This window comes from Lepidochelys kempii, chromosome 2 (assembly GCF_965140285.1).
Source record: "Lepidochelys kempii isolate rLepKem1 chromosome 2, rLepKem1.hap1, whole genome shotgun sequence".
NCBI lineage: Eukaryota > Metazoa > Chordata > Testudines > Cheloniidae > Lepidochelys > Lepidochelys kempii.
The window spans coordinates 18,318,638-18,331,836 of NC_136381.1; the positions used below are offsets into that span (position 1 = coordinate 18,318,638).

General features: G+C 41.0%; 1 protein-coding gene across 2 annotated transcripts in view; it reads left to right on the forward strand.

The window, feature by feature from the left end:
* ASAP1 (ArfGAP with SH3 domain, ankyrin repeat and PH domain 1) overlaps positions 1-13,199 on the forward strand; it is a 329,167-nt gene that overhangs the window by 246,166 nt on the left and 69,802 nt on the right. For both annotated transcript variants that reach the window (XM_073330123.2, XM_073330124.2), the window contains exons 16-17: positions 5,138-5,301; positions 7,066-7,199. In XM_073330123.2, the coding sequence (XP_073186224.1) occupies positions 5,138-5,301; positions 7,066-7,199 (298 nt within the window). The remainder of the gene's footprint in view (positions 1-5,137; positions 5,302-7,065; positions 7,200-13,199) is intronic.

The following is a 13,199-nucleotide window of genomic DNA, read 5'->3' on the forward strand; positions in this document are numbered from 1 at the left end:
AGAGATTCTGTTTGATTCATTTAAGATTTTTACTATATTTGACTCTGTTTCCTTTCCTTCGCTCCCCCAATAGCGCAACCTACTCCTGTCATTCCTATGTATTTTGTACCTTGTTGTTACTGAGTAGCAGCCGTGTTAGTCTGTATTCGCAAAAAGAAAAGGAGGACTTGTGGCACCTTAGAGACTAACCAATTTATTTGAGCATAAGCTTTCATGAGCTACAGCTGACGTGAGGTGCCACAAGTATTCCTTTTCCTGTTGTTACTATGTCCCATTACCATCTTTCCACCAACTTTCTTTAATGCCTATTATATCAATAGCCTCACTTAATACCAGGCTGTCATAAATATAAAGGGAAGGTAAACACCTTTAAAATCCCTCCTGGCCAGAGGAAAAACCCTTTCACCTGTAAAGGGTTAAGAAGCTAGGATAACCTCGCTGACATCTGACCAAAATGACCAATGAGGAGACAAGATACTTTCAAAAGCTGGGGGGAGGGAGAAACAAAGCCTCTCTCTCTGTCTGTGTGATGCTTTTGCCGGGAACAGAACGGGAATGGAGTCTTAGAACTTAGTAAGTAATCTAGCTAGATATGCGTTAGATTCTGATTTTTTAAAATGGCTGAGAAAATAAGCTGTGCTGAATGGAATGTAGATTCCTGTTTTTATGTCTTTTTGTAACTTAAGGTTTTGCCTAGAGAGATTCTCTATGTTTTGAATCTAATTTCCCTGTAAGGTATTTACCATCCTGATTTTACAGAGGTGATTCTTTATACTTTTTCTTCTATTAAAATTCTTCTTTTAAGAATCTGAATGCTTTTTCATTGTTCTTAAGATCCAAGGGTTTGTGTCTGTGTTCACCTATGCAAATTGGTGAGGATTTTTATCAAACCTTCCCCAGGAGGGGGGGTGTAAGGTTTGGGAGGATTTTGGGGAGGGAAGACGTTTCCAAACGGGCTCTTTCCCAGTTATATCCCTGTTAGACATTTGGTGGTGGCAGCGATAAAGTCCAAGGGCAAAAGGTAAAATAGTTTGTACCTTGGGGAAGTTTTAACCTAAGCTGGTAAAAGTAAGCTTAGGAGGTTTTCATGCACGTCCCCACATCTGTACCCTAGAGTTCAGAGTGGGGAAGGAACCTTGACACAGGCAATCAAGTTCACCCATCTTAGTATTTAGACTTCTTGCATTGGTACACAAGCACTTATAAAATTTGTCAATATTTAGTTGTCTGGCTTCATATGATGTAATTGAGTGGGACTCTTTTTCATTTCAGAGTTTCTCTTCAGTTCTTATCTGTACTTTCTCAACTTATATTCTCTCTTCTTTATTAGGACATAGAGTATCCCCTTGAATAAATTTTCCCCTAAGAAACTGTGTGCTTCTCTGTCCAAACCATGTGCTTCTCTGCACCTGTCTGCTTTCCCTGAGCCCTTAGTTTAAAAACTCCTCTAATACCTTTTTAATTTTTCATGCCAGCAATCTGGTTCCATTTTGGTTTAAGCGGAGCCCATCCTTCCTATATAGGATCTTCCTTTCCCAAAAGGTTCCCTAGTTCATAATAAACCTAAATCCCTCCTCCCAATAACATCATCTCACCCATGCATTGAGACTCTGTAGTTCTGCCTGTCTTCCTGGACCTGCGTGTGGAACTGGAAGCATTTCAGATAATGCTACCATAGAGATGCTGGATTTTAATCTAAATTTGGCCTCCAGGACCTCTTTCCTACCTTTCCCTATGTCATTTCTACCTGCATGTTCTATGAGCACCAATTTCTCCCCAGCACTACACATAAGTTTATCTAGATGTCTTGAGAGGTCCACAACTTTTGCATTCTGCAGACAGTTCACTGAGCCAGTCTCCCAATCATCAAAAGCCCAACTGTCTATATTTCTAATAATTAACACCTCCATTACTATTACTCGTCTCTTCCTAATAACTGGGGTCCCCTCACCCGGAGAGGTATCCTCAGTGCGAGAAGATACCAGGACATTATCTGGAAGGAGGGTCCCAATTATGGGATTGTTTTCCTCTGCTCTAGCTTGACGTTCTCCTTCCTTGAGACTTTTATCTTCCTTAACAGCAGAAAGGCTATCAGGTTGGGGGTAGGACCATGCTACTGTGTCCCTGAAAATCTTCTCTAGGTACCTCTCTGTCTCCTTTAGCATCTCCAGTTCAGCTACTCTGGTCTAAAGAGCCAGTAGTCTGTCTCTGAAGACCTGCACTGAATGTACAGGTATGCAGTCCTACGTGCTGCATTCAGTGCAAAAGAATGGGTAGCCCCTCACTATACTGCTAGACTCCTGCCTGTATTATTTTTAGTCTTGCAGGATTTGTTTGTTTATTTTATTTTATTGTGTGTGGGGGGGTGGTGGTTATTATACTAAGTTTAGAGTATTTTTATTAGGTGTATCTGGGTCCAACAGTCCCTCTCGCAACTCCCTTGCAAAACTTCCCTGTTCGCTAGCTCCTCTAGTTGCTTAGAAGCTGATTTTTTAAACTCCTGTTCTCCCTCATTTAGCCCTGCCATCTTGTCAAGGGATTCTAAAGGGATTAGGAATCAAAGATGGCAAACTAGAACCTCATTAGCAAGTTCTCAGCCTAGCCTAGCAGGCTACTTGGCTCAGCACAAAGCCCCCAAAACAGAACAATGACAGAAACCTGTGGGCAATAAGGGAGTCCTAGGAGAAAACAGAAAGCTGTCCAATATCTAGACATCTGAGGAAGAGAACACCATGGAAAACTGGGCAACTACTTAATTGAGGTGGAGATTGCAGAACCCTGGTCTGTAATACAATCGGACAACTGTGCAACCGGTTTTCATTAACACTACAAATTTATATCTGATCATCTTTGCATATTACATTGCGTCCAGTGGCTTCATACAGTGAAGCAGAAGCATTCTGTGTACTTCAAACAGAAACTGTACAAAACAACAAAGCTATAATTAAAATAGAGAGAACCATAGGACACCTGGTAATGTCATATTGGGTTAAAATGCCATTTTACTGTTTTGAGGGCTTGGGGGAAGAGGTTGTTCTGCAGTGAATAATGTATATAATATATTTCTGCCATTTTGGAGTATTAATGATCAATTCTGTTTTATAAATGGCATGAATGTTTGTGTTAAATTAGCCCTGCTGATAATCTCTAGCTACAGCACACAGTATGATGCTTTGTGCTCTGAATTTTTCAGAGATTGCATCAGGTGATATGCAGCTATATGGAATTTTTCATTTCCTTGGCTAAAAGGAATAAAAAGCGAATTGTTATTGCTGTATGTAACTGTAGTAAATAAAATAATGCTTGAAACACTAATCAAACCTCTGGTCAGCTCACACATCCAATTTTTCATCTAATTTTCATTCCTTCTAATAGTGATTGAAAGTTGCTTTTTAAATTGCTATTGTATATCTGACATTCAATGTTAATTTCTATTTATCGTAATTGCAATTAAATTGGAACCATAATAACTGTAGCTGCTGACGAGTTCTTTAAGCCAGTTGCCAATTTCTAAATGAACGGATATTTCAGCTTGTACATTACCTACATTTATCTGGATTATGCTAATATCAGAAGCCAAGAATACTTCCTTTTTGTTTTGTTTTCACAAACTGGTCTTCATTAGCAAAATTGCAAATGACTGCCACCTAGAGTGTGTTTATATATTTTACTTTACAAATTCAGATTATGTGTAGCACATGTATTGTTTTCTGTACACAGAACTATAGAGGGAAAATATTGGAAATGCTTACATTTCTCAGGGGTGGGAGGGGAAGGGGGCATGGTAAACTGGCTTTTACTAACCTTCCTTTGCAAGTTTTTTGGAAAAGACCATTTGTTCCCAGATTCATCTTTTGCGCATTAATCACAAAACAAAAAAGTGCATATGTGAGTGCAAATACAAATTCAGGCCCTGATTCTGCAAACATTTATGATGTAACTTTATTTGTATAAGTTCCCCATTAAACTACTTATGTCTCTAAAGTTACTCACATATGTTAGTATTTACACGCTAGAGACTATGAAATTAAGTCTAAAGTTTCATCATCAATCCATTCAGTTGAACCTAGACATTACAGCACACTGCAAAAAAAAAACAAAAACAAAAAAAAATCACACTGAGTATAGAAAGTTGAAATATCTAAGCAGGAAATTGGTTAAGCAGAGCTTGAGCATTTTTAGACAGAAGTGTGCTATTTTATCTGCTTTAGCTCCAAGTAACAAACAATTACTGTAGCTGAAAGGGATTGGAGGAAAAAAACCTGTTTTTTGTTTTGTTTTTTCAGCTTGCTAATTTGATATATTAGACAGCACTTAGTGTGTAGCCATTTTTTCTAAATCCCTTGTAAAATCTGTCAGTCAATGGCCCCTCGTAGTTTGGGACTTTCACACAACAGGAAGTGAGAGAAACACACTTTTTAAAATAGGGAAATGTTGTTGTATAAACCTTAAAAATCAGTGGGTAGACTCAGCACAGTTATAGTACCTGAAACAACTTTTAACTCTTTGTTGATTTGTTTTAACTTGACTGAGTTGCAGATTGATATCTGTAAGATCACGTTACCAGTTATAATCTTAATGTTGGCCACTACTGTTACTCCATTACTCTCTATTCTCATCTTTCGCCTCTTTTCTAAAATCCTATCCCATTTTTACTCCTGACCTGTCCCATCTACTTGGCCTTCATAGTCCTTGTATATGGGCTATTATAGCAAAAGACTCAGGGCCAGATTTTTTAAAGAATTCAGGTATATAAAGATGCAGATAAGTGTCTAGTGATATTTTCAAAAGTGCCTAGGAACCTAAATTCCAAATCTGGCCCTTAGTCTCTATCCACTCCCAGGCTTTAACCCACTTCAGAAACCAGGAATTATATATGTTGGCACATGTTGCAGTACATTAATTCAAACCCTTTTTGATGAGCAATTTAAAAATCGTTTCCCCTTGTTTTACTTTGTTCCTCCTCTCATTTTTGTTTTACTTCTGCTTTTTTTTTTTTTAACTTTCCAGTCTCTCTCACAGTATACTCCCTCCCCTCCACATCTACCCTGTTCTTTCACCTGCAAACTTGCTATAGTTTATAGGTAAAGTTGTATTTGCAAAACAATCTTCATAAAAACCCTTCATTTTATACTAGATGGATATCAGTATTGACTAACAGTAAAGAAGAAGCATTAAACATGGCATTCCGTGGAGAGCAGAGCACAGGGGAAAACAGTTTAGAGGATCTAACAAAAGCCATTATTGATGATATACAGAGATTACCCGGAAATGAAGTCTGTTGTGATTGTGGATCACCAGGTATCTTAATTTACATGAATGTCACCAAATGTCTTATTTCAAGCAAAATAACATTTTTAAAAAGTTTTTAGAGTGCAGATTAACTTTCTGAGCAATATGTAGATCAGCCTTCAACCCTAGTTTAAAAGAGCAAGTGTTCTGAGTCTCATCCATCCACGTTGTGTGTTGTCTGCACTCAGTTTCAGCAGTTCAAGCCCCATTGTGGGATTTGAACTGCTGATGTTGTTGCACTCTCTCCAGATCCTTATTTCAATGGAATGGAAATTGTTTAGCGTCACTGTTTTTGTAAGCTACTTATTTGGAAGTGAGTCGTGCTTAGGCAGTGATTAAGGAAGATGTAATTCTCCAGCAGTCTTACTCTTGGATCTCAGCTTCATAGCATGAGACTCATGGAATTGCCAAAGATCTTAAAATTTCTGACCCTAAGGACAATGGTAATAGGGCGATGCACAAACCATCCCCTTATTGGTTGGCAATTAAGCTAAGTGCTTGACACAACTGTCAATAGGGTGTCCTGGTTCATGCTTTATCCTTTTACCCATCGGTGCCAAAAATCTTCAGAGCTTTGGTAGTTTTCCCAGATTTGTGCCAGGAAGCAAAGACTAAGTGTAAGAATCCTTTTGGAATGATCTCTTCAGAGCAGCAGAATTATAGGTCAGTCATTTTCCCTTGTCTGAGCTTGAGGACAATTAAGAGTTATAAATCATCATTGAGCTACTGAGTTAATAGTGCTTGATAGCTGCTGCTTTTGTATCATAAGGAGGTTCCTTAGACGGGAGGTAGAACGGAGGACTGGGGAAGATAGAAGAATAATGTCTCTGGCAGGTAGCTGATACCAATATTATACTGAAATACTGGTAGCTACATTCTACAATGATTATGTACATTAGAAATGTAAGTAGAATATTGCAACCATAGAAAAATACAGCTTTTCAAATACTGAAAGACGATAAATAGTTTGTAGTTTATAATTTAAATCTCTGGAAATCTGGGGAAACATTTTTTATTAACCTTTGCCACCTTGATTATAATGAAGTCCCAAGCATCTGTCCTCTTTTTTTCTTGCTTTAAACTATTGACTCAAGACTTCACGTAGTGGGCACTTAATTATCCCTCTGGTCAAGGAAGACTGAATGAGGCTCATTTTGAACCACTTGACTTTCTTGTCTAATCTGCCCATGTTATTGCTGTTAAGTGGTCCAAGAAAAAAAAAAACCTCTCACGGACTGAACATGCTCATTTTGCAACATACATGATGTGAGAACTATTTGGGTATTTAGCGTAGGGATGCTCACATGGCAGTGCAGAGCACTATTACTGGGCCAACCCTAGAGTTTAAAGTTTACCTCTGTGGATGTCCATTCCATCTATAGTGAAATGTTTCTTAATTTAATCTTTATGAAAAAATACACTTAGAGCATTAAAAATGAAGGCCAAAATGGATAAATTTGGTGGGCCGGCATTACATTTAGGTGCCTAAATATGTGTTTAGACACCTGGGTTTGAAAATTTTGCCCTAGATGTTTCTAGATAGGTGGTGGATTTTTAGGAATATACAGACTTAATTCTATTAATGGAAAAATGCATTTTATTAACTTTTTGGTTCAGTTTGGTGATGAAGTTTGAAAAAAACAGATATTCATAATTAAGTTGCTTCCCCTAAGAGGAAAGTCATTTTCATTGAGGAATATTGTTTTTTACAGAAAATAACTTTCACTCTTTTTAATATTTGCTACGTATTTTATTTCTCAAACTCTTCTACAGATCCAACTTGGCTGTCAACGAACCTGGGCATTTTAACCTGTATAGAGTGTTCTGGAATACATAGGGAAATGGGTGTTCATATTTCTCGAATCCAGTCTTTGGAACTAGACAAATTAGGAACGTCTGAACTCTTGGTGAGTCCCTGTAGTTTGTGTATCTTTAATCAGATACTCTGCATATAAAGGATACTTCCAGGTATAGAATAATGTACTGTTACTTATTTTTTAAAGGACATGTTTTGTAGAAAAATATATATTCACATTTTGCTAGTACTGTGGAGAAGGATTTATCTTGTACTACTTATACTTTTGTCCATTTACCAATTTTATTTTCTTAATGAATCAAGTTTTTCCCTAATGATGTATTATTAACTGCTGCTGTCATTACTAGTATACTTCGAATATTACCTTTTGGTATGTAGTCTTGATCCTGAATCAAAAGCCACTGACAAAATCCTTGCACGATAAGAGAAAGTAAGCTAATTGCAATCAACAAGAGAGTTCAGAATGTTGCCAGTAAATTGCATAGGATGAAACTGTAATTTGAAGGGAAAGATCCTGCACTGATGTTAAGAGATACTGTGAACTGGATGTGGGAGAAGACAAAAGTGAAGTTTGACATGTTTCAAACAAAATATGTGTGACCTAGAAAAAGATTTATGTTTTGCATAGGAAATTGTGAAAAGTGTGTGTGGGGTGGGGAGAACATGTAAAAATTATTAGGATTTAAGTAGCAGGTAATTCTGAAGTTCTCTGAATGATGGTCCCTATGTGTATTCAACTCGAGGTGCGCATGCACACCATGTGCCTGAGACCAGAAGATTTTTCATTAGCAGTGTTCATTGATCCATACCTGCACCCTCTGCCTCCTTGTGCTCTGAACTGAGTGCATAAAGGGTGGTGCTGCCTGACCACCTCTCCAGTTCCTTTTTACCACCCCTTGTCCGAGATTGGACCTCTCCAAGTGTCTACAACTTTGCTAACGTTCCTGCTTCAAATTCCAGGTTTTTTAAAATAGTTTACCATTCTCTAGTTATTTAGTTTTTAGTATTTAGCTATATATTGTTAGTAGGAGTTTTACCCCTCATTTGGGTACTTAGTATGCCCGAGATCCCCAGTTTCAAGTCCTGTGTAGCCTGCCCTTGGGTCTTCCTGGTTAGTGACTTCCACACTTGTTTTTATTGCCTTATCCCTTCCAAGTGCATCATCTGTCATTTATTTCCTCTCTGAACCCAGCAATATCGAGCATTGCAATTCAGAAGATTCCTGGTGGAACTCCCCCGATGACCCAGTTCAACCTTGGGTCATCAAATCCTTCTGTGCATTGGCCAGAGTCACTGTATTGTGCCTATACAGCCACAGTGCTCCCAGACTCCAGATCATCAGAAGGAAGAGCTACAGACTGCAGGAGGCAGAGCAGGTGGGAGCACTCTCAAAAAACTAGAGAAATCCCCTCCCAAGTCATGATCCAAGAAGTGGACTTCTTTCCCTGCTGCCTCCAAGTCTGGTGGGACTCTGCACCCTGCTATAGGTGTGTCAGGAGCTCACAGAAAGCATAGGCCTGTCTCGTCAGTGCTGAGAACCAAGAGTGCCCTGAAACTATCAACTGCTGAAGGGCCTGGACCAACTCCAGCATGGGTGAGGGAAAGAAGGCAGCCACCCACATGGCTGGTATCATCCCACAGCAAGAAGAAGGATTCAGTAGTACCAGCTCTCACTGCCTGATCTAAATTAGCACCATTGGCTCTGCCAGTAGGTAGAAGCCCCTCCAGCTCCCCTTCCTCAAGGACTGGATGTACTGTGCTCAATGAACTGGCTGAATATTCTGATCTGGGGTCACTAATCCTCTCAGAGCCGATTATCACCAGAGAGTTGCTCACACTGTTGAACATTTGCTGGTACCTGTGGTCCGCTAGTGCAATCTGAGGACTTATATTCTTCTGGAAAGTTTGAGACTGAGACAGTGGGTCCACCGATAGTACCAAGAGACAAGAATAACCCCAACAGAGGTTCCAGAGGCTCTTGAGAACCCACCCAATCCCACAGGATGCTGCCCAGCTCAGGACCAGTGGTATCCTTCCCCATAACACCACCTGCTTACCCATATGGTCCTTTACACTGAGATCTGTATCTAAGACCTCCTGAGTACGGCGGATCAGACAGAAGTCACCTCATAAGGAAGAACCCCAGCCCACTGAGGAACACTGTGTGGAGGAGGAGCAACTTGAACCAACAGACCTACTCTCCCCAGCAGCATTTTTATTTTCATCTCCTCTTAAGGCTACTGCACCTTCCTCGCCATCACCATGCGGTGACTATAAGCAGTTCCAAGATCTGAGAAGAATTGCAGATGCACTCCAAATTCCCCTGGAAAAAGTTCAGGATACCACTTGTAAGTTGTTAGATATCCTCCAGAGTGCAGCCCTAGCAAGATGGCACTTACAATCAACAAGGCCATATTAGAGCTGGCCAGAAAAAGTCTAGCACAACCCAGTCACTTGTGCCCCCCACTCTGAAAAGAATGGAGAAGAAATACTTTGTTCCTTCTAAGAGGACGAAAAACTTACCTTCACACCCCACACCGAACTCTCTAGTTGTATAGGCCATCACTGAATGTAACAGACTACACCAACCTAAGTCTGCTGCCTCCAACAAGAACACCAAGCAAGTAGACCTCTTCAGATGGAAGAGTTTCACCTTGGCTAGCCTATAATTTTGCGTTGCAAATTATCTAGCTTTGATGTCTAAATATGATTTTATTAATTATAAGAAGTTTTTTTGAGTTCACAAACTACCAACCCGAGCAGCTTGGTCGCATTTTCAAGCCAGATCGATGAGGGTCAGGTGATAGCTAGATCGTTCCTTCAAGCTTCGCTAGATGCAGTAGACATCACTTCTCACTTCATGGAGACTTCTACTGTCACGAGACAAGCTTCATGGCTCCAGTCCTCTGGGTTTCCAAAGGAAGTTCAAGCCACTTTGGAAGACTTTCCCTTTGAGGGCAACCACTTGTTCAGTGACAAAATGGATGAGTCATTGTATATTTATGAGGACCGTCATGCAGCCCTCTGCACCTTGAGTATATACATCCCAGCATCTTAGAGAAAATACTCCACATCACCACTGTATAAGCAGTGTCCCACTTCTCAGCTCTTTTACTACATAAGGGCCGATGAGCCTTCCAGGAAGCACCAGAGTGCAGTGCAGCAGACAGAACGTCTCTGTCATTCTCTCACCAGCCTCAGGCTCCTGCCAAGAAATCTTTTTGATGGGACCCTTGAGAGTCACAAACCAGCCCTCCTGCATCCACACTTCATTTAGTAGCCACCTGGCCCATTTCTCCCCAGCATGGCATCATATCATGTTGCATTAATAGGTCCCAGAAATTGTCACCACCAGATATCTTATAAAACTTCTGTTCATCCTTACCAGAAAACATCCCTCCCTATCTCTTTTCAGGGACCCCCTCTCATGGGAGGATATTCAGACAGGAGGTAGATCCATGCTCCAGCTGGAGCTATATAGCTTGACTCTCCTCAGTACAAGGTAAGGTGATTTTGTTCACGATGTTTTCTCATTCCCAGAAATACCCTTTCTAGATCTCAGACAACTGAATGTCTTCATCCACTGTTAAGGATTCAGAATGGTCATCTTGCCTCTCTAATCTCCTCTTTGAAGAAAGATGACTGGTTTGCAGTTCTCAATTTAAAGGACACCTATTTCCACATACACATATGTCCAGCACACAGGAGGTTCCTGCACTTTATGGTGGGCCTAAACCTTTATCCATACGGAGTACTTCCTTATGTCTCTCAACCATCCTGAGAGTTTTCACAAAAGTACTATCTATTGTGGCAGCATACCTACATAACCAGGTCACTCCAGTATTTCCCTACCTCAACAACTGGCTGCTCAGGGGTTGGTCATACAGAGAAGTGCAGTCAATGTCCTATCCCTTGTCAGTGTCCTTCAATCCTTAGGGAGCCTAGAAAAATCCACGTTAGTTCCCATGCAAATGATAGACTTTATTGGAGCAGCTATGGAGTCAATCACAGCCAAAGCATACTTACCCCAGGACAGATTTCAAGCTCTGAGGGACTTCATCATCTGTCTTCAACTGAGCCCTCAGATGACAGTGCAATCCTGCCTGATCCTCCTAGGCCAGATGGCCCTGTACGTTGACTCCCTTTGCAAGGCTCCATTTCCAGTGTTTTCAGGTGTGGTTATGCTCTGAGCAGGGATAGCCTGGTCAAGCAAGTCTCACTTTCCCACCGTATTCTGACATCATTCATCTGATGGGAAGACAGAGAAGCTGTGAGTAGGGGTTCCCTTTGTTTCCCATCTAGACACAAAGAAGCTAATTATGGATGCCTCCCTATAGAGTTTGGGTGTGCATCTGGGCAAAAATGGCTCAAAAATGGACCCAGCAAGAATCCAAGATTCACAAAAAACTGCGAGCAGTATACAAAGCCTGCAAAAGATTCCTGCCATTCATCCATGCCCTGTATGTTCAGGTCATGTGAGACAATATGATTATAGTATACTATATAAACTTGAGAGTGTATGCCTCAGAAGTGATCAAGCTGTGAAATTGATGCATCTGGCACCAGATCTGTCTCTCAGCAGTGCACCTCATGGGAGTACTGAACATCCTAGGGAACAGCCTCAGCAGGAACATCCACAGAGACCACGATTGAATGCTTCACAACTCAGTGGTACAGCACATCTGACAGTGGGAATTCCCTTTGTGGATGCCTTTGTGTCGGAAGAAAACAAGAAATGCCCGGACTACTGTTCTGGCGCAGCTCAGGGACACAATTCCAGAGGACTTGCATTCCTAGTACACTGATCAGAGCTCTCCCACTCATTCCCCTCTGATCTCAAATCCTGAGGAAAATCAAGCAAGACACAGCATCAATCATCCTAGTAGCACCCTGGTGGCTGAGGTAGCTTTGATTTGCTATCATCCTTTGGACAGCTTCAAGTCCATGCATACAAAACCAGCTGTTTCCTAATCTGCTGACTGAAGACAAAGGGAAGACCGCCCATCCTAATCCAGCATCCCTCTATTTGATAGCTTGGTATTTGGATGGATGATGAATTTAGAGAGATCGTGTTCTAAGGCAGTAAAATCCGTCCTTAATAATAGCAGGAAAGTCTGTATAGGAAAATGTTATGCTGCAAAATAAGAGATTTTCCATCCAACGCCATCAGATATAGTAACTCCTCAATTAATGTTGTTATGTTCCTGAAAAATGCTACTGTAAGCGAAATCAAGTAAAGCTAATCTAATTTCCCCATAAGAATTAATGTACAGAGGGGGGTTAGGTTCCAGGGAAATTTTTTTTGCCAGACAAAAGTCTATATTTTATAGTGTGTGTGTATGTGTGTATAGAGAGAGAGAGAGCAAGTATATATGTGTGTGTGTGTGTATATATATATACACACACACACATATACATAGTATACATTTTAAATAAACAGTTTAATACTGTATACAGCAATGATGATTGTGAAGTTTGGTTAAGGTGGTGAAGTCAGAGGGTGGAAGAGGGTGGGATATTTCCCAGGGAATGCCTTGCTGCTAAATGATGAACTAGCACTCGGCTGAGCCCTTGAGGGTTAACACATTGTTGTTAATGTAGCCTCACACTCTACAAGGCAGCATGAATGGGAGACTGCATGGCAGAGAGAGACAGACACACACGCTGTGTGAGACAGAGAAGTACACTGGCCCCACTCTAAGTACATTACCTTTTTCATAGAATCATAGAATACCAGGGTTGGGAGGCACCTCAGGAGGTCATCTAGTCCAACCTCCTGCTCAAAGCAGGACTAATCCCCAACTAAATCAAGTAGATCAATTTAAGTAGATCAGCAAGTTTCCGTGTGTCCCGAGCCCTGTCGTGTGTGTCCCCCCTCCGGCTCTGTGGAGCTGGGGTACAGGAGTTGTGGAGGGCAACACCCTGACATTAACACCCATTTTCCCCACCTCCACCCCACCTTGCACAGCAAGCAGGAGGCTCCTGGGAGCAGCTCCAAGTCAGAGGGCAGGAGCAGCACATGGCAGTGTGGGGAGGGACAGCTGAACTGCCCGTCAATTGATAGCCTGGTGGGCAGCTGCTGCACAGGGAA